This window comes from Micromys minutus (genome assembly GCF_963924665.1).
Source record: "Micromys minutus genome assembly, chromosome: 21".
NCBI classification, from domain to species: Eukaryota; Metazoa; Chordata; class Mammalia; order Rodentia; family Muridae; genus Micromys; species Micromys minutus.
Genome location: NC_137956.1, coordinates 37865185 through 37891238, shown reverse-complemented (window position 1 = coordinate 37891238; position 26054 = coordinate 37865185). Strand labels below are relative to the sequence as shown.

At 38.4% G+C, this 26054-nt stretch overlaps 1 protein-coding gene across 1 annotated transcript in view; it reads left to right on the top strand.

The window, feature by feature from the left end:
* The window catches only part of DOCK3 (dedicator of cytokinesis 3), a 331413-nt gene that overhangs the window by 172172 nt on the left and 133187 nt on the right, over positions 1 to 26054 (top strand). The window contains exon 10 of the mRNA XM_080933917.1: positions 20568 to 20649. Coding sequence (XP_080790043.1) covers positions 20568 to 20649 — 82 coding nt within the window. The remainder of the gene's footprint in view (positions 1 to 20567; positions 20650 to 26054) is intronic.

The window sequence follows — 26054 nt, the reverse complement described above, 5'->3', positions numbered from 1 at the left end:
CAGGTAGTAGTAACATGTGTATTTAATCCCAGCACATGGTAGACAGAGGCAGGTGAATTGTTGAGTTTGAAGGCAACTTGCTCTACAGAGTGAGTTCCAGGATAGCTAAGGTTAGACTAAGAGAAATCCCGTTGCAAAACAAAAACAAACAAACAAACAAAAAAAAACAAAAAAACCCACCAAAAAAACAAACAAAAGAAAAACAACAAAATGCAAAACAAAACAGTATTTAATGAAAGCTCATAATACCCCATAATATCAATAGGAGAATGAGTCAATAATTGAGGTGTATTTGCATAGTGTAATATTTATCAGTAATAAAAAATTTGACACCTGTAACAAGAATGAATCCTAAAAGTCAGAGTTCAAATGACCCATGCAAATAATCTCATTTATATCAAATTTAAGAGTAAGTAAGCTTAAAGAAAACATCTGAATACTGTTTCTAAATGCATAGTTATTTACTAGAAATAGGTGGGTGTGGGGGTGGGAAGGTATTGGAGGGCCAGTAGCATTCTGTAACACTGTTTGTATGGTAGTTACATAAGCAAAGTAATTGTCACATCCTTAGATTTGTATGTATTACTATAAATGAACTATATGTCATCGCATTTAGAAAAACAGAGACATACTAATAGCTTATAAACTAGGCATTGAAAATGGCCATCAAGATACACATTCAAGTGACATTGCCTTAGTAGTAAGGGAAGTAATGATTGACTATTTATTGGGTGACTGCTGCTGAGTCTGTTACTCATAACAATAATGTAAAAGGAAAGGACATGTTTAAAAGGACAGGTTTTAGACAAAAGGTTTTACTTTCTCTTATATTGCTGTTAAGACAGCATTTCACTACACCCAGATTCCCTCTAACCAACCATCTTCCTGCCTCTCTCTTTCAAATGCTAGGATTACAGGCTATCTCATACCTAGCTTATGTCAGTAGCCCAAAACTTTTCTACACATTAATTTCAGTTCCCAGTTGTCTATACCCATGCCATTGCCTGGGACAGTTAAATCAAGAGAACTTATATGAGTCTGATGTGTAAGAAAGGTTAAGAACTTTTGTCTACAAGAGCTCAATTAAGATACCTGCTGAATCTTACCTCTGCTACTTCTGACACACAGACATACACAACAGCCTTGAACTATGTAAATTGTACTGACTGCTGTTACTGAATACATAGATACCATGGATTGTCAAGTAAATTACTAGACTCACACAGATGCTACTACTGGCTTAATATATATGTCATTATTTATTTATCAATTCATTAATTTGTTTGTTTAGGTTTTTCAGGACAGATGGAGTTAAACTACTCCATCTAGAATGTAGTTTAAGTATACTGGATATAAATTGTTAATAATATAATTATAATACTTATTTTTAAACATTTACCTTAAAACTTGGAATGCAAAAATAAGGTGCTGTATATACTTTTTAGATTCTAGGAAGTTAATACCTACTGAGCAATACCCAAACTAATGGCATCAGTCACAGGCTTCCCTAGGCACTGACTTATAAGACCTTGGTTACACACTGGTAATGGAAGACAGGTTCTTCTAGAAGCTATACAACCACCCAAACTGTTAAAATTTTCAAACACTGATACTCCTGAAAAAAATGCTAATCCCACAGGCTCCAGAGCTGCTCACAACCCCCACACTTCTGACACACAGACATACACAACAGCCTTGAACTATGTAAATTGTACTGACTGCTGTTACTGAATACATAGATACCATGGATTGTCAAGTAAATTACTGGACTCACACAGATGCTACTACTGGCTTAATATATATGTCATTATTTATTTATCAATTCATTAATTTGTTTGTTTAGGTTTTTCAGGACAGGATTTCTCTGTGTTCCTGATTGTCCTGGAACTTGCTCTGTAGACCAGGCTAGCTTCTTGTCTCTGCCTCCCAATTGTTGTTTTTCAAAGCATGTGTCACCACCCAGCTCTATCATTCTTTTACACATTAATACTGATACAAGGATATATTCCTTAATTTTCACACTCTTGTTTACTGACCTTCATACCTGTCACAACCCAAATCCCCTATAGCCAAAACTCAGTATGATCCTATCAGACATTTCTTTTCTCCTTGGTTGTTTTTTTTTTTTTTAAGCCATTCCAACCAAACACCTTGGCAGTGTGTCCCTAAGGCTCCCCAAGTTGAATTCTTACTTGTTTTAAAGTGCCAAGAATTTACTAATCTCAAATGTAGGCATGCCCCAACTTCAGATGGTGTCCAGATACAGCACTTCAATGTGTGACAAGTTAAAAAAGGATTTCTTTTCTAGTGCTGGACTGCCAACAGAAGTACTTGCTGTCAACCAAATTCCCCCAGTGGATTTAAGGCTTACGAGAATTGTGTACTTACCCTGTATCCAGGAAGGCCAGTCTGCTGCTACCAAGATTACCTGGCTCACCTCATATTCTTAACTTCAATTTTCCATCTCCCTATACCCTAGTAATGTGGCATTGTAGCTGTGAGATACTTTCTGCTTTTCTCGATAACCTGTTTGTTTCTGCTTGCTTTAGCTGTCTTACACCTCTTACATTTTCTGATGCCCTTCTCTTTATTCTAATTCTTGTTGCTCAGAGTTACACAGAGGATATAGCATCTTATCCTGGAAGTCACTATTTGTAATTTGGGGGAATCTATTCTAAGTCTTAATTTACCATTTAACTACTATAATATGAAGGACAGTTTAAATGAGTACATGCTTTGCATAAACCAGGTAGGTCAGAGTTTTTGTTTTTATAGTGTAATTAATTGTAATACTGTAATATTTTAGGATAATATCACCAACATTTTAAAATTAAGGGTGTGTTACTTGTTGCTATAACACAATACCCAACAAAAGACAACTAAGGAAGGAAGAGCTTCTTTTAGCTCACAGTTTGAAGATGCAATCCATCATGCTCAGGTAGGCATGCAGATTGAGTATGAGGCAGCCTGTTGCCTTCTGCCTGTGGGAAGGAATTGAAGAAAGACAAATTACTATGCTCAGTGTACTTTCTTCTTTTTACTTATTTTTAGAACCACAGTACTTAGACTGGTTCAACTCATAGTTAAAGTAGATCTTCCCATCTTTTTAAATTCAGCTTAGAATCTCATAGACATTCCTAGAAATTATGACATAGGTGATTGACAACATTTTAATGTATATATGTGAATATATATGTATGTGTGTACATACATGTATGTATGTGTACTACACATACAAGTCTTATGCCTATAGAAGCCAGAAGAAAATGTCAGGGTTTTTGAAAGTGGAGTTAAAGGGAGTTATAATGCACCACATGATTTCTGGGAACTGACCCTGGATCCTCTTTTAAGAATAGCAAAGGCTTTTAACCATTAAGCCATCTTTCAAGCCCCTAACAGTCCATACTAATTATGACAAATGAATAATGTGTTTTCATCATTATTATAATAAACATGGAATATAATCAACTTATGATGAAAAAATAGTTTAGTTTTGTTAAGAGTTCAAATCCATGATTGATTTAAGCCTACAATGAGGCCACACATAGTAGAGGTCCGTGATATAAACCATCCATCCTATAATGGAGGAGGAGCATATTTGTTTCATTTCACTGTGTTATGGAAAAGCCTTGTACATTAAACTCTGGAGGTTAAATGTTTGACTGGAGTTTGATTCACCTTCTATTATGGGCAGAATGATTTTTTTGAGATTTTTTTTTTCCAGTTACTATGCATCAATTAGGAAATGTCATGATTATTTTGAACATGACCTTTTATAAAAGGGACCAACCACACTTTACCATTTGTGTAAGTCTCCAGTTTTATAGAAAATAAATTTGAAGAGAAATAAACTGAATGTGGTGGTTCACACTTGTAATCCCATCACATGAGAAATGATGGCAAGAGGATTCCTGAAACATTTAGGCCAGCTTTGGTTATATAGTGAGTTCTAGGCCTGTCTGCTAAATTGAGACCCTATTTAGAGAAATAAAAGTATAACTAAATAAATAGGAAAAACTAAATGACATTATCAGTGATTGCAGTTTTAAAATTTTTTTTTGTCTGGATTAGTACTTTATTATTTACTTAGATAACACTCAGGTCAATTGAGAATATAGGATTTTGTATGTTTGATTAAAGACTTCCTGGCTAAATTGTTTTCTTCACCTTCATTTATTGATTCATTCACGTATCTGTTCTTTTCACATTTTGTTCTCTGCATTGGTATGTCTAGATTACTTGGAGAAACTGAAAAAAGATTGTCTAGGGAAGATACATTTTCAGAAGACAAAAAGTTTGATCCAGAATTAAAGAAAACAACATCTAACACTGCTTTTCTTTCAACCTTCCTTCCTTCCTTCCTTCCTTCCTTCCTTCCTTCCTTCCTTCCTTCCTTCCTTCCTTTTGTTGTTTTTTCTTTTTCATATTGCATGTTCTCTATATTTACATTTCAGATGTTATCCTCTTTCCAAGAAACCCATCCACCCTTCCCTTCCTTTGCCTTAATGAATATGCTCCCTCTCCCACTCCAGCACTTTGGCATTCCCCTACACTGAGAAAAAGAGCCTTCCCTGGACAACAGGATATCCTCTGCTGCATATGCACTTGGAATTCTCTCCATAAGAAGTTATTGGTTGGCATTTTAGTCCCTGAGAGCTGTGGTGGTTTTGTTTAATTGGTAATTTTGTTCTTCACATGGGGTAGAAGACAATTTCAGCTCCTTCAGTCCTTTCTCTAGCTCCTTCATTGGAGTCCCCATGTTCAGTCCAATGGTTAGCTGCAAGCGTCCTCCTTTGTGTCAGTATGGTTCTGGCAGAGCCTCTAAGGAAGTTTCCAGATAAGATTCCTACTAATAAGCACACTTAGCATCAGCAATGGTGTGTGGGTTTAGAGGCTGCATATGGGATGGATCCCCAGGTGAGGCAGTCTCTAGATGATCTTTTCTCCAATCCCTGCTCCTTTATACTACCATTATTGTCTCCCATGAATGTTTTGTTTTTCTTTCTAAGAAGGACGGAGTCATCCACCTTCTGGCCTTGCTTCTCTATGAGCTTCATACATTCTGTAAGTTGTTTCTTGGGTATCCCAAGATTTGTGGGCTAGAAATTTCATGAAGCCACTCTTTCTAATAACTGAGTAGTACTCCATTGTGTAAATGCACCACATTTTCTGTATCCATTCCTCTGTTGAAGAACATCTAGATTCTTTCCAGCTTCTCGCTATTATAAAAGAGGTTGCTATAAACACAGTGGAACATGTGCCCTTGTTAGATGTTAGAGCTTCTTTTGGGTATATGCCCAGGAGTGGTATAGCTGGGTCTTCAGGTACTATGTCCAATTTTCTGAGGAAACACCAGACTGATTTCCAGAGTGGTGGTACCAGCTTACAACCCCACCAACAGTGAAGGAGACTTCCTCTTTCTCCACAACCTCACCAACATCTGCTGTCACCTGAGTTTTTCATCTTAGCCATCCTGACTGGTGTGAGGTACAATCTCAGGGTTGTTTTGATTGGCATTTCCCTGATGACTAGGGATGTTGACCATTTCTTTAGGTGCTTCTCAGCCATTCAATAATCCTCAGTTAAGAATTCTTTGTTTAGCTCTGTGCCCCATTATTAAGAGGATTATTTCATTCTCTAGATTCTAACTTCTTGAGTTCTTATATATATTGGATACTAGCCCTCTATCAGATGTAGGATTGGTAAAGATCTGTTCACAGATTTTGTCCTTTTGACAGTGTCCTTTGCCTTAGAGAAACTTTTCAATTTCATGAGGTACCATTTGTCTATTCTTGCTCTTGGAGCATAAGCCATTTGTGTTCTGTTCAGGAAACTTTCCCCTTTGCCTGTGTGTTCTAAACTCTTACCCAGTTTCTGTTCTATTAGTTTCAGTGTACCTGGTTTTATGTGGAGGTCTTTGATCCACTTGAACTTGAGCTTTGTACAAGGAGATAAAAAAAGGATCAATTTGCATTCTTCTGCATGCTGACTGGCAGTTGAACCAACACCATTTGCTGAAGAGACTGTTCTTTTTTTATTGAATGGTTTTAGCTGCTTTGTTCAAGATCACGTGACCATAGGTATATAGCTTCATTTCTGGGACTTAAATTTTATTCCATTGATCTTCCTGTCTCTGTACCAATACCATGCAGTTTTTCTTACAACTGATCTGTAATATAGCTTGAGGTTAGGGATGGTGATACCCCCAGACGTTTTATTATTGTTGAGAATAGTTTTTGCTTTCCTGGGATTTTTTTTATTATTCTAAATGAATTTGCAAATTGTGCTTCCTAACTCTATGAAGAATTGAGTTTGAATTTTGGTGGGGATTCCATAAAACCTATAGATTGTTGCAAGATGGCCATTTTTACTATGTTGATCCTTCCAATCCATGAGCATGGGAGATCTTTCTACCTTCTGAGGCCTTCTTCAGTTTAATTCTTCAGAGACTTGAAGTTCTTGTCATACAGATCCTTCACTTTCTTGGTTAGGGTCACACCAAGGTATTTTATATTACTTGTGACTATTGTGTCACAAATTCCCTATTTTCTTTCTCAGCCTGTTTATCTTTTGAGTAGGAAAAAACTACTGATTTCTTTGAGTTAATTTTATACCCAGCCACCTTGCTGAAGTTGTTTATCAGCTGTAGGAGTTCTCTGGTGGAATTTTTGGGGTCACTTAAGTATACTATTATATCATCTGCAAATAGTGATATTTTGACTTCTTCCTTCCCATTTTGTATCCCTTTGACCTCTTTTTGCTGTCTGATTGCTCTGGCTAGTACTTCCAGTACTATATTGGATAGGTCAGGAGAGAATGGGCAGCCTTGTCTAGTCCCTGATTTTAGTGGGATTGCTTCAAGTTTCTAACCATTTAGCTCCATGTTGGCTACTGCTTTGCTGTATATTGCTTTTTACTATGTTTGAGTATGGGCCAAAACTTTTAACATGAAGGACTGTTGAATTTTGTTAAATGCTTTCTTGGCATCTAAAGAGATGATCATGTGGTTTTTTTTTTTTTTTTTCTTCCCTTTAGGTTTGTTTATATAATGGAGTACCTCGATGTATTTCTGTATATTAAACCAATCTTGCATCCCTGGAATGAAGCCCACTTGATTATGCTGAATCCTGTGTTCTTGGTTTTGGTCTTGATGTGTTCTTGGATTAGGTTTTGATGTGTTCTGGGATTAGGTTTGCATGAATTTTATTGAGTATTTTTGCAGCACTGTTCATGGGGGAAATTGGTCTGAAGTTCTCTTTCCTTGTAGGGTCCTTGTGTGGTTTAGAAATGAGCGCAATTGTGGCTTTTAAGAATGAGTTGGGTAGTGTTCCCTTTGTTTCTGTTTTGTGGAATAGTTTGGAAAGTATTGGTATTAGGTCTTCTATGAAGGTCTGATAGAATTCAGCACTAATCTCATCTGGTCCTGGGTTTTTTTTTTTTTTTTTTTTTGTTTGTTTGTTTGTTTTTTAGGGGGGGCTTTTGATGACTGCTTCTATTTCTTTAGTTGTTATGGAACTGTTTAGATGGTTATCTGCTCCTGATTTAACTTTGGTAATGGGTATCTGTCTAGAAAATTGTCCATTGCCTCTAGATTTTCCAGCTTTGCTGAGTATAGGTTTTTGCAGTAGGATCTGATGATTTCTTGAATTTTTTCAGTTTCTGTTTTTATGTCTCCTCTTTCATTTCTGGTTTTGTTAATTTGGATTCTCTCTCTCTGTGCCCTCTCCTTAGTCTGACTAAGTGTTTATTGATCTTGTTATTTTCTCAAAGAACTAGCTCCTGGTTTTATTGATTCTTTGTATAGTTCTTTTTGTTTCTATTTGGTTGATTTCACCTTTGAATTTGATTATTTCCTGCTGTCTACTACTCTTGAGTGTATCTGCTTCTTTTTTTTCTAGACCTTTCAGGTGTGCTGTTGAGCTGCTAGTGTATGCTCTCTTTAGTTTCTTTTTGGAGGCACCCAGTGCTATGAGTTTTTCTTTTAGCACTGTTTTCATTGTTTCCCATAAGTTTGGGTATGTTGTGCCTTCATTTTTGTTAAATTCTAAAAGGTCTTTGATTTCTGACTCTATTTTTTTTATAACATTACAACAGTTTATAATTTTTATTCTGGGTGCTAGTCTGTGTCAAGAAAACAAATATAAAAACCCATGAAGAATGGTATCACAGGATATTAACCAAAAAAAAAAAAAAAAAAAAAAAAAAACCTTGTTTTAATTAATACTCAACTATCCAATAAAATTAATTTTAAACACAATTTATTTTCCAGTGCCTAATGTTATACATTGGACTTCCCTCCTATCTGTCTGTAACATAACTAATGTGGAAAGCAAAGCTGTGTGTTGGTGATGGGGAAGACTGTTTTACAAATGAAGGAGTTTAAGCTCAGATCGCTGAAAGGACTTTTGCTGGTTCAGTGCCACAGAACTCTAGTTTTCAGTTGGGATTAGTGCTGTATCTGGCCTATTTTGTGTTTTCTTTTATAGTTACATATTGCTGTTGTGCCTTGAGACAGTTTTATTCTAGAAATGCTTAGCATTTGGGTTTTGTCAGGCATTGTTTTTGTGTCTTAATTTCACTTCTCATAGACCAATTATCTAAGTAACTTAATCTCTGGATCCAGTGCAACCCTTTACCCCATCAAATTAAGGTAGTAGCTGATACCCTTAGTTGTAAGAGGAATGTGTGTGAAATGCATGCCACATATGTAGGTGGGTAGCCTGTGGTTCATTTACTAGGACTGTTCAGTTCACATACTTCTGGGAGTGAAAGCTGTGGTTTTCTTCACACAGAAGTGTGATCCATGTCTTGGACAGAAGTTATTTTTGTGGGTCTTTTATGGCATTGCTAATGCAGGCTCATCAGTTCTCGCAAATGTTATTATTTGACTGGGTGTGTTGAAAATTAGGAAGTTATTCATGTGTAGAGGAGGGATTTTCTGAGAAATTTCATTAATCTTTTCCTCGGTTTTGCTGTGAATTTAAAATTGGTTAAAAAATTAGAGCTGGAGAGGTAGGTGTCTTAGTGGTTTGAGTGTGTACTGTTACTACAGAAGACTCCAGTTCAATTCTCAGCCTGTCACTTCCTCACAACCTCATGTAACTCTAGCTCTGGGCGAACGAGATCCCTTCTAGTGGCTTCTGTAGGTACTGTCCTTATAACTTCCTATACCCCACTTTACACATAGTAATTTTAAATAGCCTTAAAACAATGCATAACTCATTCTTTTAAAGGGACATATGACTAGTGAATCAGTCTATGAAAGAACGTTCAATGATCCAGGTGATTTTTTAGTTCATTACAGTGTCATTTCAAAATATGTGAATATAAATGAACCAGTAGTATAATAGTAGGTACTTATGAAAAACAAAAACAAAAAAGCACTACAGAAGGAATTAAGTGGTGATATGAACCCTAACTTGAATGCTTTCATTTGAAAATGAAATCAGTGTTCCCCACAGCCTCACATGTTGGCCTGGTCTCCAGCTGGGAACACAATTTAGGTGATAGGATCATGTTGATCCTATCTTCATCCATAGGTTATTTCACTCATTAACAGCTAAATAGCATGACTGGAGAGATGAGTCTGGTTAAGAGCACTAGCTGTTCTTCTGGAGGACCCGAGTAGCCATCCTTGAGTAGAGCATTGTTCTGCTTCCATGTGTATGTAGGCTTTTTGTTGTTTTTGTTGTTATTGAAGACCAGGCTTAGTCCATGGTGATCTGATAGGATGTATGGGGTTATTTTGCTCATGTATCTGTTGATGTGACCTATTCTATGGTCAACTTTGCAGAAGGTGCCTTGAGGTTTTGAGAAGAAAGTATATTCTTTTGTTTTAGGATGAAATATTCTATAGTTGTCTGTCAAATCCATTTGGTTTATAACTTTTGTTAGCTTCACTGTGTCTGTTCAGTTTCTGCTTGCACAATATGTCCATTGATGAGAGTGGGATGTTGAAGTGTCCCACTATTATTGTGTGTGGTGGAATATATGGTTTGATCTTTAGTAGAGTTTCTTTTATGAATGTGTGTACCCTTGTATTTGGAGTGTAGATGTTCAGTATTGAGATTTCATCTTAATAGATTTTTTATGATGAGTAAAAAGTGCCCTTTCTTATCTTTTTTGATGACTTTTTGTTGAAAATCTATTTTATTGAATATTAAAATGGCTACTCCAGCTTGTTTCTTGGGACCATTTGCTTGGAAAGTTTTTTTTTCCAACCTTTTACTCTGAGGTAGTGTCTGTCTTTGTCACTCAGATAAGTTTCATGTATGCAGCAAAATGTTGGGTCCTATTTGCATATCCAGTCTGATAGTCTATGTCTTTTTATTTGGAAATTGAGTCCATTGATGTTAAAAGATATTAAGGAATAGTGATTTTGTTGTAATTTTGTTGTTAGAGATAGAATTATGTTTGTATGCTTTTCTTCCTTGGGGTTTATTGCAAGAACACTATTTTTTTGCTTTTCCTAGGGTGATGTTTTCTTTTTGTGGTGGAGTTTTTTCATCTATTATCCCTTATAGGGCTGGATTTGTGGACAGATATTGTGTCTTGGAATATCTTGGTCTCTCCATCTATAGTAATTAAGAGTTTTGCTGGATATAGTAATCTGGGCTGGCATTTGTGTTCTCTTGGGGTCTGTATGACTTCTGCCCAGGACCTTCTAGTTTTCATAGTCTCTGTTGAGAAGTCTGGTGTAATTCTGATTGGTCTGCCTTTATATTTTACTTGTCCTTTTTTCTTTACTACTTTTATTATACTTTCTTTGTTTGGAACATTTGGTGTTTTGACTAGTATGTGTAAGAAGGAATTTCTTTTGTGATTTAATCTATTTTGAGTTCTGTAGGCTTCTTTTATGTTCATGGTTATCTCTTTCTTTAGGTTAGGGATGTTTTCTTCTATAATTTTGTTGAAGATACTTACTGAGCCTTTCAGCTGGGAGTCTTTGCTGTCTTCTACACCTATTATCCTTAGGTTTGGTCTTCTCATTGTGTCCTGGATTTCCTGCATATTTTGGGTTAGGAACCTTTTAATTTTTACATTTTCTCTTACTGTTGTGTCACTGCTTTCTATGTTATCTTCTGCCCCTGGGATTTTCTTTATCACTTGTATTCTGTTGGTGATGCTTGTGTCTATGACTCCTGACCTCTTTTCTAGGTTTTCTATCTCCAGGGTTGTATGCCTCTCTTTGTGTTTTCATTATTGTTTCCATATTCGTGTTTAGATCCTGGATGGTTTTGTTCAATTCCTTCATCTGTTTGCTTGTGTTCTCCTGTATTTCTCTAAGGACTCATAGGGCTCATACTTGTTTTTCTGTGTTCTACTGTATTTCTTTAAGGGAGTTATTCCTGCGCTTTTTGAGGTCTTCTATCATCAGCATGAGGCATGATTTTAAGTCCAAATCTTGTTTTTCTGGTGTGTTGGGATATACCCTACTTGCTATGGTGGGAGAGCTGGGTTCTGATGTTGCCATGTTGTCTTGGTTTTGTTGCTTAGATTCTTGCACTTGCCTCTTGCCATATTTTTATTTTCGATGTTAGTTGATTTTGTTGTCTCTGAATGGAGCTTGTCTTTTTTGTGGGTCTGCGGGCCATGGGCTCCAGAGGGAGATCAGTCTTGGGTGTCAGCTTTTAATGGGCAGGCTTGAGTTCCAATCGTAATGGGCTGGCTCTAGCTCTGGGTGCAGATGGAGGCCTGAAGGACACAGACCCAAGCAACAGTGTGATACCTGCGCTCTGAGAGTTCCTGGATTGGTAGATCTTTCTTTTTCTTTCTTTCTTTCATTCATTCATTCATTCATTCTTTCTTTCTTTCTTTTCTTCCTTCTTTCTTTTTTTCTTTCTTCCTTCCTCCCTTTCTCCCTCTTTCTCTTTCTTTCTAAATCAAAAGCAGTGTGATTACATTTCTGTTGTTACTTCAGATTGCTTAACTTTTAGCTAACAGACATAAAAGTAACTTTAAATCCTATTATCATACCATGTAGAGCACAAGGTAACTTGGCTGCTCTATACAATGGTGTGGATGTTGGAGATTACAAAGATACACACACTTAGCATTTTGTGGTCCTGTCAGCCAAACTAAGCCTTGTTTCATGAATGTTGACTCATCTGTGTACTGTTGGAGCCAGGAGATTGATTGATCATGAAGGTAGAAACTAAATCATGAATAAAAAAAGTAACTGTAGCCCGGACATAATTGATCAGTCAGCTGCTGTTGAGTTAATTTTCATTGGAAGTATATAATTTCTAAAGAGCAAATAAATGCATCTGTTATAATTACAAAATTATTATAACTATGAGTATGTGACAAGAGATATAGGTATATCTTGGGGTTTTTTTTTTTTTTTTTTTGCATTGTTTCTCATTCAAGAGTCTATATTCTAAATAAGGAGCTACCATTGTATCTGTGTTTTAGTGTGGCTGCTATACCCTGTCAGTGGATAAGGTACATCCACAAGTATTAGAGTAGGAGGTGGGCATGGATTCTATATTCAGTGGAACTGAAGTGTCCCATATTAGGTGAAAGGCTAGCTAGCATGTTCTCGTATAGCACTCTAGAGCAAGGTCTGAGTATAATCTACATTTGTGCTGAACTTCAGACTTGGGTTTTCTGTATATCCTACACCTCAAACTCAACATGCACACAAATTTCCTGTTTCTCTTCTTCATATCCTCTTTGGTTGACTCTACCACATCCAGCCAATTGCTAAATCTGGTCAACTCTGTCAACTTTGTCTCCTTAAATATATCTCAGATCTGTTTACCTCTTTAGTCCTTAAACAAATACAGTGGCTTGTTAGGATTGTCGTAGTTTTCTATGTCATTAACCTGACTTCCACATTGTCTAAACCATTCTAAACACTTGTAATTTGATGGTGCTTCTTGGAGTTGAGTTTTGAAAACTGAGCTAAGAACTAAATGAGTTGGTTTTTTTTTTTAATTACCAAGCCTAACAATTTTAAAATACAAATTGTTAAGCAACATATGGGATTTATCTTCTAAAGAGATTCTGCTGTAGAATGCCTGATGAGGTGCCCAAGGTACACATTTTGAACAAGCTTCCAACTAGTCATAATAAGCAACTTTGAAGAACCCTCATATATGATTTTACAGTGCTGCACAACACCATTGATTACCCTCCAGCTTGCTTGTGCCTTTTAAACTCATGCTCTGAGCATCCTCATGGGTCAAGCTACATCATACTTCAGAGTCTCTTGACTGTCTACTCTTCAAATTCTTTTCTTGTTGCTTTTGCTACTTGCCTCATAATAAAAGGCTAGTCATGTTTCAAGAGTCCTTTTGAATAATACCTCTTTGGGGCTTCCTGTTTTCTCCCCAGCAGTTGGTCTACCCCTTTCTGTGTGAAAGGAAAAGTATTGACTCAGGACTTCAAGACAAAGTTCTCAGCACAAGGCAGATTTATTTGCCCTAAAGGGACAGAAAGCAGCAAATAAGAGACAAAGATAGGAGAAAAAAGATAAGGTAGAAGGAAAAGGGAACAAGAGAGGGAGGTCAGGGGACAAAAAACTACCTCTGAATGGATGGGAGACAGATGTGGCTCATAGGCAAATGGCAGTTTATAAAGAAAAAGGAAGAAACCCTGTTTAAAGATGAAGTGTTTAATTTTAATTAGGCATCTTAATTAGTTGAGCCAAATGTGGATTTTGATTGTAGGACTTGAGTGCTTTGATAACTGAACCTTAGTGTAGTCATAGCCAGCCTTAGGAGGAAGAAGTGACCAAATAGGGGAATAGAACTTGGTGGCTAACTTGATGAATATAATGAGGTGTTCTTTTTCTTTTTCTTTAATTATATATATTTTTTATTTACATTTCAAATGTTAATTACTTTTGCCAGTTTCCCCTCCTAAAACCTCCTATCCTATCCTTTCTTTCCCTGCTTTTATGAGGGTGCTCGCACATGCCTCCACCCACATACTCCCACCTTTCCCCTTTGACATTCCCCTACACTGGGGCACCAAGCCTTCACAAGAGTAAGGGCCTCCCCTCCCATTGATACTCAACAATGCCATCCTCTGCTACACATACAACTGGAGCCATGGGTTGCTCCATGTGTACTCTTTGGTTGGTAGTTTAGTCCCTGGGAGCTCTGGAGGGTCTGGTTGATTGATATTGTTGTTCTTCTTATGGGGTTGCAAACCCCTTCATCTCCTTCAGTCCTTTCTCTAACTTGTTCATTGGGGCCCCCATTCTCAGTCCAAAGGTTGGCTGCAAGCATCCTTCTCTGTATTTGTCAGGCTCTGGCAGAGCCTCTCAGGAGACAGATATATCAGGCTCTTGTCAGCACACACTACTTGGCATACGCAATAGTGTCTGTGTTTGGTGACTATATATGGGATAGATCCCTAGATGGGGCAGTCTCTGGATGACCTTTCCAAGTCTCTGCTTCACACTTTGTCTCTGTTTTTTGTTTTTTGTTTTTTCCCTGTGAGTATTTTCTTTGCCCTTCTAAGAAGGACTAAAGCATTCACACTTTGGTCTTTCTTCTTCTTGAGCTTTATGTGATCGGTGACTTGGGGCTTATATCCACTTAACAGTGAGTGCATACCATGTGTGTTCTTTTGTTATTGGGTTACTTCACTCAGGATGATAATTTTATGTTCCATCCATTTGCCTAAGAAGTTCATGAAGTCATTATTTTTAATTGCTGCGTGGTACTCCATTGTGTAAATGTAACACATTTTTGTATCTATTCCTCTGTTGAAGGACATCTGGATTCTTTCCAGCTTCTGGCTACTATAAATAAGGCTGCTATGAACATGGTGGAGCATGTGTTCTTGTTATGTGTTGGAACATCTTTTGGGTGTATGCCCAGGAGTGGTGTAGCTGAGTCCTCAGGTAGTACTATGTGTAATTTAATAAGGAACTGCCAGACTGATTTCCAGAGTGGTTGTACCAGCTTGCAATCCCACCAACAATGGAGGACTGTTCCTCCTTTTCCACATCCTCGCCAATATCTGCTGTCACCTATATTTTTGATCTTAGCATTCTGACTAGTTTGAAGTGGAATCTCAGGGTTGTTTTGATTTGCATTTCTCTGATGACTAAGCATGTTTAACATTTCCTTAAGTGCTTCTCAACCATTCAAGATACCTCTGTTGAGAATTCTCTGTTTAGCTCTGTACTCTACTGTGTAATAAGGTTATTTGGTTTTCTGGAGTCTGCCTTCTTGAGTTCTTTGTATATGTTAGATATTAGCTCTATAATGGATGTAGGATTGGTAAAGATCTTTTCCCAATCTGTGGTTTTTAGCCACAGAAGTGTTTCTGTCCAAAGGAAGAACAGGGACAGAAAATGGAACAGATAACTGAAGAAAGGGCCAACCAGGGACTTACTCACCTGGGGATTCATCATGTCTGCAGACACCAGACCCAGCACTGTTGCTGTGATCAAAAGGTGCTTGCTGACAGAAACCTAGTGTGGCAGTTCTTAAGGAATTCCTGACCAGTGCAGATGTGGCTGCTTGAAGCCAACCATTAGGCTGAGCTCTGGGACCATGGTGGGGGAGCTGGCAGAAGGACTGAAGGAGTGCAGGGTGTTTGCAACCCCATTGGAAGAACAATATAGGCTGGCCTGTTCTCCTAGTTCTCCCAGAGTCTAGACCACCAACCAAGGAGTGTACCTGGAGGGATCCATGGCTCCAGATACAATGTATCAGAGGATGACCTTGCTTGACAGCAGCGGGAGGGGAAGGTAGCCCTTGGTTCTGGGGAGTCTTGATACCTCAGTGTAGGGGGATGCTGGAGTGGTGGAGCTGGAAAGTGTGCGTGGGTGGATGAGGGAGAACTCTCATACAGGTAAAGGGGAGGGAAGATGTGGGGTGGGGCACGATGGTGGAGGGGTAACCGGGAAGTGGGATATCATTTGAGATAAAAATGAATGGAATGATTAAAATAAAAAATGACACTAGGAGGGAATATTAGATTTCCTAATCTTTTAGGATATACATGTAGGACACCTTTGAGGCTTCTTGCCAGTTTTCAAGCACCTGGCCGGTTATCATGAGAGAGTTGCTAAGTGGTGAGCATCTATATCCAGGGATTACCAGACAAAAAGCATAAAAACTAAATTGAACAGTTGGGGGAATTCACCTGGTTTTATTTGAGGAAACTACATTCATTTCTAGAACTAAGTCTTTAGGAAAGACAGCAGTTAGGATGAGTGATTTTGTGTCTGCTTTTGTACATCTCATTCACCAAGCTTTTGCTGTAGAGATGAATTAATTGCCAGCAGTGGGGTATGTGAAATGCAGTGCCACATGGGAATTAACAACATTCAGAAAAGCAAGTGATCTTAAAATAAAGACACATTTGACTTGTCACAGATTCAAGTTATGGGATTAATTTGTAAGACTTGTTTTATAATATGAAATTAATGTAATTTCAAATAATGTCTTTCCTAGTTCATCATTATAAAGACAACTAAATGTAGAGTTCTCTTGCAATACATCTCACTAAAGAGAAAAATTGGGAAGACAGTAGTGCACACCTGTAATTTGAGCACTGGTGAGATAAGAGGCAGGAGAACCATTACAAATTTGATACCAACCCAATCTACATAGAAAGTTACCAGAAATACTGTCAACATTCTATTTCAACAAAACAAAGGGAAGATTACTAGTCATCTCTCTTCTCTTCAAAGAGATTGAATAGTAAATCAAAATATTTAACCTGTTGTTTAAGAGAAAGAATGACCTGTTGCTGTCATGTGATATATTGGTGTTGAGCAAAATCTATATGTAGGGCCAGGTATGATAGTACATACCTTTAATTCTCTTACTATTTATTTATTTATAGCCGAAATGTTTTATAATATGAAATTACGTTAATTTCATATTATAAAACAAGTCTTACAATTTAATCCCATAACTTGAATCTGTGACAAGTCTAATGTGTCTTTAAGATCACTTGTCCCCTCCAAGTCCCCTTTCACAGAGTTCTTTCTCCCACCCCTTCTTCCCTTTGCCTCTGAAAGAATGCCTTTCCTGAGCATCCCCCCTCCTTGGGATATCAGGTCTTTGTAGAAGTAAGTGCATCCTCCCCCTCTGAAGCCAGACAAAGTAGTCCTCTACTGCATATGAGCCAGGGGCCATGGATCAGCCCATGTATGTATGCTCTTTAATTTGTGGGAGCTTCCAGGGGTCCAGGTTAGTTAACACTGTTGGTCTTCCTATGGGGTTGGCATCCCCTTCAGCTTCTTTTATCCTTCTGTTAACTTTTCCATAGGGGTCCCCAACCTCAGTCTGATGTTTGGCTGTAAGTGTCTGCATCTGTCTCAGTCAGCTGCTGGTAGAGCTTCTCAGAGGACAGCTATGCTAGGCTCCTGTCTGTAAACACAACATAACATCAGTAATAGTGTCAGGGTTTGGTGCCTGCATGTGGACCCTAAGTTCGGCCAGTCATTGGGTGGCCTTTCCTTCGATTTCAGCTCTATTTTTTTCCCTGCATTTCATTTAGACAGGAACAATTTTGGGTTGAAATCTTTGAAGGTGGGTGAGTAACCCCATTCATACGGTGGGGGCCCTGCCTAATGACTGGAGGTGGTCTCGTCAGGTTCCATTTCCCCACTGTTGGGCATTTCACCTAAGGCTGCCCTATTGAACCTCCTCCATCCCAGGTCTCTGGTACTTTCTAGAGATTCCCTCTACCCAGTACCTCTGGCAGCTACATATTTCTACTTATTCTCCTATCCCTGTTGGCTTCTCTCCTGTCTCCCTCCCACCCCATACCTGATCCTGTCCCCTCCCCCCCCCCCGTTTCCTCCTCCTCCTCCCCTCTCCCACCCAGATTCCTCCCTCTTGCTCCTATTATTATTTTGTTCCTTCTTCTAAGTGTGATTGAAGTATTCTGTTCTCCAAGTATGATTGAAGCCTTCCTTCTTGTTTCATTTCTTAGGTTGTGGTGTGTATCATGGGTATTTTGTATTCTTTGGCTAATATCTACTTATCAATGAATATATACCATGCATGTTCTTTGGGGTCTGGGTTACTTTTCTCAGAATATTTTCCCGTTTCATCTATTTGCCTGCAAAATTCATGATGTCCTTGATTTAAATAGCTGGATAGTATTCTGTTGTTTAAGTGAACCACACTTTCTGTTTTCATTATTTGGTTGAGGAACATCTTGGGTTGCTTCCAGTTTCTGACTATTAGGAATAAGGCTGCTATGAACATAGTAAAATACATGTCCTTGTGATACTTTGGAGCATCTTTTGGGTATATGCCCAGGAGTGATATAGCTGGGTCTTTAGGTCTACACCTTGATAGAGGGCTAATGTCCAAAATATATAAAGAACTCAAGAAGTTAGTCTCCAACTAACCAAATACGCCAATTAAAAGATGGGGTATACAGTTATTCCACTCCTGGGCATATACCCCAGAGATGCTCTAACATACAATAAGGACACATGCACCACCATGTTCATAGCAGCCCTATTTATAATGGCCAGAAGCTGGAAAGAACCCAGATGTCCTTCAGTAGATGAATGGATACAAAAATTGTGGTATATTTATACAATAGAGTACTACTCAGCTATTAGAAACATTGACTTTAGGAAAATAGATGCATCTAGAGAATATCATCCTGAGTGAGATAACCCAGTCACAAAAGAACAGACATAATATGCAGCCACTGATAATTGGATACTAGCCCCAGAAAGCTCTGAATACCCCCAAAACAAGCCTCAGTCCTTCGTAGGAAAAAAAATAAGTGTATAGCACCTTCTCAGAGTGTGGTACACCTAGATCTTAAAATCATTAATAATTCAAGAGCTAAGAATATAGCCTTGTGGCAATTTTTGGTATTCAAAAATCATTATGTTTAATCTGTACACACCAAGAAAACTTTGACTGTTTCCATGTTACGTTCTGTTCTACATGTACTTTAAGCTTATGGTAACTAGTAAGATTTCAATGCATACTGTCAAACCTTTAAAAGAATCAAGTACTGACAAAAATATATTCATATAGTTGCATGCCAAAATGCTTTTAAAAATCTGTACATGTATCTCTCTTTTTTAAATAAAGTTGTAAGAAAAAATGGGGTATAGAGATAAACAGAAAATTCTCAACACAGGAATTTCGAATGTCCAAGAAGTACTAAAAAATGTTCACCATCCTAAGTCATCAGGGAAATATAAATCAAAATGACCCAGAACTTCCACCCTATACCAATCAAAGATCAAAAACTCAAGCAACAACACATGCTGGTAAAGATGTGGAGAAATGGGGACACTCCTACATAGCTGGTGGAATTGCAAACTGGTACAACCACTCTGGATATCAATCTGGTGGTTTCTCAGAAAATTGAAAATAGTTCTATCTGAAGACCCAGCCATACCACTACTGGGCACATACTTTTAATTATAACCCTGGAGGCAGTACAAGTGAATGTCTGCAAGTTCAATAATACTCCTCTATATAGTAAGTTCCATTCCAGCCAGGAATATATAATGAGATGCCATTTTAAAAAATCTCATGAATAAATTTGACTCTTTTGACCATAATTACTTTTAAACCTCTGAGGAATGTAAGCAGTTATTCAGCTTAATGATATTTTTTCCCACTTTATTTTCATCCCTGTGCATTCTTTGGTGAAGGAGCTATTTGAATCTTTTTTCCATGTTTTTGTCTTTTCCATGTGTATGTGTGTGCAGTATATGTTTCATGTATGTGGTTACAGTTGTATGTGGTCTGCACATATGTGTGTATGTAGGCCTGAGGTTTATGTCAGTTGAAAATCTTACTTGATTGTTGTCCACCTTTATTCTCTCTCTGTCTGACTCTGTGTTTGACTCCCTCTCTCTCCCTCCCTCCCTCCCTCCCTCTCCCTCTCCCTCTCCCTCTCCCTCTCCCTCTCCCTCTCCCTCTCCCCCTCTCTCTCTCTCTCTCTCTGTCTCTCTGTGTGTGTGTGTGTGTGTGTTTCAGAGTCTCTCACTTATTTCAACTTAGCCTCCCAGAGTCTAGATAACTATATTGCTCCAGGGATTCTCTGTTCCTGGCTTCTGCCTTCCAAGGCTGGAATTAGAGGAGAGGCAAATTTATGTTAAATCCCATGGTACTAATATTATAGGCAGTTGTGAGCTGCTCAACATAATTGTTGGGAACCAAATTCAGGTTCTTAGGAAGAGAAGCAAGTGCCCTTAATCACTTAGATAACTGTCCATCCCCAAACGTATCTCTTGTAATTGCCTTGAAAACTTTATTAAAAGTCATTTGACTATATCCATATGGGTTATTTCTCATTTAACAAAGACCTTCGTTGACTCCATGTGTGTTTTAACTAAAAGTACATTACTCTCAGTTCACAGAGATGCTCACAACTTCAGAGGGACTAGACACACAACCTCAACTCATAAGTAAACAACATCTATGAGGAGGTTAAGACTATGTATGGGAATTGCTTGCTACAACAGATATGGTATTTTGCCAGTAGACATGGTTTTATACTTGCCTAACAAAATAAGCGATTTCATAAGCATTTAGGGTTTTTTCTGTATATGGGTAGAATATTTAGTTAGTTATATTTTTTGTCTCTTTCCTACATTCCAGTGAACGGTTTCTGGTGAGACTGAACAAGAACGGTGGGCCACGGAACCCAGAGAAGATAGAACGAATGTGTGCCCTTTTTACAGTATGTGCAAATTTTCTTTACTCTTTATGTGTTGACTCTAAACAATGGCCTGATGTTTGGATATTGTCACTATGGAAACAAACATCTGTTCCACTGGTGAGAATAGAAATTGAGTTATGTTTTTTATCAAGTTTTAATAAAATATTTGTAGAAACTTTCAATTAGGTATGGACTTTAACTGAAATTTTAATTGAAAAATGAAGTAGTTTTTACTAATGTAGATGTTATAAGCTATTGCATACAATGTCTGTGATGTCCTTGACATTCATCAGATCGTCAGATTAGAGGAGCCTTTTAGTAAATGCATATGAACTAACCAGTCCTCTGTTACATAGCAAATGGAACGTCACTTCCTACTCTCGTCTGCACTTTAGATTTTCCCAAATAACCATGTTATTACTCCTGGTCTCCACTCACAAAACCATCATCTCAGGAGGAAAATTAGCTCATTGAAACTAATCTCATAATACTACACTGCCTTTTGTGTTCTCCAAATCAACTTTGTTTTACTAACTAAAAACTGTCTACAGTTATTTATCCAAATTAATTTATTAAAGATGAAAACAGAGAACAATACAATTTAAAGCACTTGGACCCTTGTAGGCTCTTTGGCCTATTTTAGTGATAATTAAGATATTTCAGGCTCTTTGGCTAGGCTTATGTGTGTTAAAAACTATCTAGGTAGCAGGTTAGAGGTTAAAAGATTAGCAAAATGCTAACAAAAAGCAAACACAACAAAACAAAAGGGCTCTTGAGCTTAAGAAGGTGTGACAGTCTCACAGTGTGTTAGTGGCCCTGCATGTGTCCTATGACTTGTAGGTGGAGAGACATCTCACAGCTGACTTGATGCCTCTTAAAGGCAAAGAGCATTTGTCTGAAGGTTTAACATGTGATTAATTTCTTCACCCGATTTCAGATCATCTGCTACAACTTCATCTTTTACAGGAACAGCTTTCACTGAAGATGCTCTCAGTGCTCTCCATATAGGGAAAACACATACTGCAGTTATACAGCAAATTTAGCTAAGCTCAGATAATGTTTTGTCCATGTTTGAGCTCAGCATTGAAACCTTACATCACCTTCTAGAAAGTGTAAGAAGAAGGAACAGAAAAAGCAAAGTCATGATAATTATTGAGGGAGTTAAATGGCTAATCTGGAAAGAAAAATACATTCTATTGAGCATCAAACAGAAGAAGGAAAACATCTAGATTGTAGTTAATGGGATTTACATTAACTGAGGTGAGAGTACCTGACAGGTCTTTTTGAGGCCTCATTTCTAAAACAGAAAGAGAATGTCTCAGAAGAGGCTTTGCTAGACTTTGATACCTTTCTATTTTCTGATAAAATGAGAATTTTAATGCCTGTTTATATAAGAGTTAAGTATGTAAGTAAGCTTTTGTTGAATTCTTACATATGAATAATTCTTGTCTCTTGAAAATAGAACTTTATATTAAGATTTTTTTAATGTAATCACAGTAAGTCAAAATTTTTATTTAGTACTTTAATTTACGAGCCTGGAGCCCAAAGCTGTAGCATTACCTGCATAAATAAAAAATGTGCATGACACTCATGATATGCTCCTCTGCTGCCACAGTGCTGCTACGTATACTGTTGTATAGTTTCCTTTGTAGTACAGCTAATATTTACAAAGTTTAAAATATTTTATTAATCTTGAGAATTTCATACATGTTGTTGTATCATATTTATCCCCTTCTCTGAATTCCTCCATAGTCATACCCACTTTTTCTTCTCTTAACTTTGGGTGCTCATTAAAAAAATTTAAGTCCAATTTATGCTGCCTATGTACTCTGGGGTTATGGCCACATGATGCATACTGTTGGTAATGATACTAGATACTTCCCAGAGTTGGTTAACATTAATTTAGGCTATGTAGATGGGACTGTTTTTGTTGAAAATATATCTAACCTTCTATATGCTTAAGCAATGTGCAAATTTTAATCAAAGAATGACTATAAAATATATGGTACTGTTTTGCTTCTAACATCTGATATTTATTGTATATGATATTAAGAATAAAAAAATGTTACTGGGGCTGGAGGGATGACTCAGTGGTTAAAATCACTGACTGTTCTTCCAGAGGTCCTAAGTTCAAATCCCAGCACCCACATGGTGGCTTATAACCGTCTATAATGAGATTTGATGCCCTCTTTTAGAGTGTCTGAAGACAGCTACAGTGTACTTATATATAATAAATAAATCTTTTAAAAACTATTATTACCTTGAAAGTATCATTTAAAATTCCATTTTTATTAAACTTACAAAACACACACACACACACACACACACACACACACACACACACACACACACACACACACCGTGAAATCCTGGTACCTGAAGAGGTCAGAAAAAGACATTTGATCTCCTGGAACTGGAATTTATAAGGTTGTGAGCCACCATGTAGGTTCTGAGAATTGAGCTTCATTCTCTGCAACAACAGCAAATGCTCTTAACCACATATCTACCTCTCTATCCCCCAAAATTCCATGTTTAAACTAGAGAAATGTGCAAAAATGGAGTTCAGTCATCCATTCAATATTAAAAGATAACTTTCAAATAAAAATATATCTTTGTGATACCAGAGATACCTATTATATTCAATAAAATTTTATTACTTTTTTTTTAGTTACTGTTTTTTTAAGAATTTGGTAGTATATGGTAACTATTTAGACTCCAGAACTTCAACTTGACCTTTCTGTATGACCTCTCAGTGTCTTCCTGGTTCTGTTGTTTGTTCAGAACCATTCAGCAGGACAGAGCTGGGACTAAAATAAACAAGCAACATACAGAATTTCAAGAGTAAGAGGAGTCTCTTTACAATTTGTCCCTTACATTGCATTTTTGTTTCACCTTAATTCTAGTCTAATAAAAGGATATAATTCAAGAAACTTGGTGACTCTGCATTTATAAGCTAACCTAAAATCATGACCCATTTTTTCCTTCCATATTAATAGAAAGACAAACATGTGAGACCACCAACAAATGAAAGACAAAAAAACTGGAGCTGAGGAGATATTTTTATCATTATTATTTTAAATTCCTTTTTAATTTACATTCCAAATATTGCCACCTTTCCTGGTACCCCATCCATCTTCCCTTTGCCTCTGAGAGGGTGCTTCCTCACTCATCCCACCCACCGCCCTAACCCACCCTCCCACCTCCACCTCACTCACTCACACACACATTCCCCTTCCCTAGGACATCAGGTCTCTACAGGATTAGGCTTATCCTCTCCCACTGAGTCCAGGCAAAGCAGTCCTCTGCTACATATTTGCCAGGGGCCAGGAATCAGCCCCTGTATACTCTTTGATTTGGGGCTTTGTCTCTGGGAACTCCCAGGGCTGCTGGCTAGTTGATACTGTTGGTATTCCTATGGGGTTATTATCCCTTCAATCCTTCCCCTAACTTCCACAGGTGTTCCCAACATCAGTCCAGTGGTTGGTTGTAAGTATCTGCATCTGTCTCAGTCAGCTGCTGGTAGAGCCTCTCAGAGGACAGCCATGCTAGGCTTCTGTCAGCAAGCACAACATGGCATCAGTAATAGTGTTACAATTTGTTTCCTGCCCATGGGATAGATCCCAAGTTTGAATAGTCACTGGACGGCCTTTTCTTCACTCTCTGCTCCATTTTTGTTCCTGCATTTCTTTTAAACAGGAATAATTCTGGGTCAAAAATTTTGAAGAAACAGTTGGTGATCACATCCCTACACTGAGGTTCCTATCTAATAACTGACTGTAGTCTGCCTCTTCAGGTTCCATCTTTCCAGTTAGGCATTTCAACTCAGATCACCCATTGAGTTCTGGGAATCTTACATCCCAGGTTGCTACGACTTTCTGGAGTTTCAACTGGCTCTCTATTCCCCACCCTTGCAGCTTCATATTTTCATTCTCTTGGCCCTCTGGGCTATTCTCCTGTCTCTTGCCATACCTGATTCTGCCCCAGTTAGCCCTCCCCTATCCAGCTTCCACCCAGTTTTCTCCCTTCCTTTGATTATTTTGTTCCCTCTTCTAAGTGGAATTGAAGCTTCTGCACTTGGGCCTTCTTGTTTCCCCTGTGTTCTTAGTTATGGCAGACCTCCTGTGAGACAGGTAAGCTGGGAGCGAGGAGTGAGGGGTAAGGAGGAGTAGGAATACTGATCTACAAAGGGTTCAGGTAGAGGTGTAGACATGAAGAAGAGACTCTGGCAAAGCAGGCTAGATGGGTCAGGGAAGGGAAGCTAACCTGTAGGGTTCAGAAGTCTCTCTAATGGAGGCTGGGGGAGGGGCAGCAGGAGAATGGAGGTCACCCTGAGATAGCAGGCTGCTCAGAACAGGGTGGCTTGTCCCAGAGGGCTGAGCCAGCAGGGAAGATAGGTGGGGGAAGGGAAGCTTACCAGTATGGTTCAGAAGTCTCAAGGTCTGATTGGGATTTTTTTTTTTAAAAAAAAAAAGCAGTCAAGATTTTGTTCCCGACTTGGTCTACCCTCCTACTGTTCCACATCTCATGCCTCCAACCCCTGCCAGTCTCCACAAGGATGTCCCCACCCCACCCATCCTGCCAGACCACTAAATTCCCTAGAGCCTACAGTCTCTTCAGGGTTAGGTGTATCTTCTCTGACTTAACCCAGACCTGAAAATCCTCTGCTGTATATGTGGTGGGGGACTCATATTAGCTGGTATATGCTACCTGGTTGGCAATCCAGTGTCTGAGAGATCTCAGGGGTTCAGGTTAATTAAGACTGCTTGTCCTCTTGCAGGTTCTTCTTCTTCCTCAGCTTCCTCCAGCTTTTTCCTAATTCAACCACAGGGGTCAGTAGCTTCTGTTGGTTGGTTGGGAGCAAATATCTGCATCTGACTCTTTGAGCTGCTTGTTGGGTCTTTCAGAAGGTAGTCATGATAGGTCCCTTTTGGTGAGCCCCCCATAGCCTCAGTAATGGTGTCAGGCCTTGGGGCTTCCCCTTGAGCTAGATCCCTTTTGGGCCTTTTCCTGGACCTTCTTTTCCTCAGGCTCTTCCTCATTTCTATTCCTGAAGTTTTTCAAACAGGAACAATTATGGGTCAGGATTTTGGCTGTGTGATAGCAACCCCATCCCTCACTTGATGCCCTGTCTTTCTGCTGGAGGTAGACTCTACAAGTTCCATCTCCCCACTCTAGGGCATTATATCTAGGGTCTCTCCACCCCCTTTGGGTCCTGAGGGTCTCTTATCTCCCAGGTCTCTGGTACATTCAAGAGGGTCTTCCCAACATCCTAGCTCATGAGGTTACCTGTTTCCATTCTTTCTGTCCCAGGGCTTCAGTCCTTTTCCCCCACCTAATACCATATCATGTTCTTCCTACACCCTCCCTACCCCCATCCCCCTTCCAGATCTCTTTGTCCATTCCCTCTCGTAGGTTGCTTTCTTCTC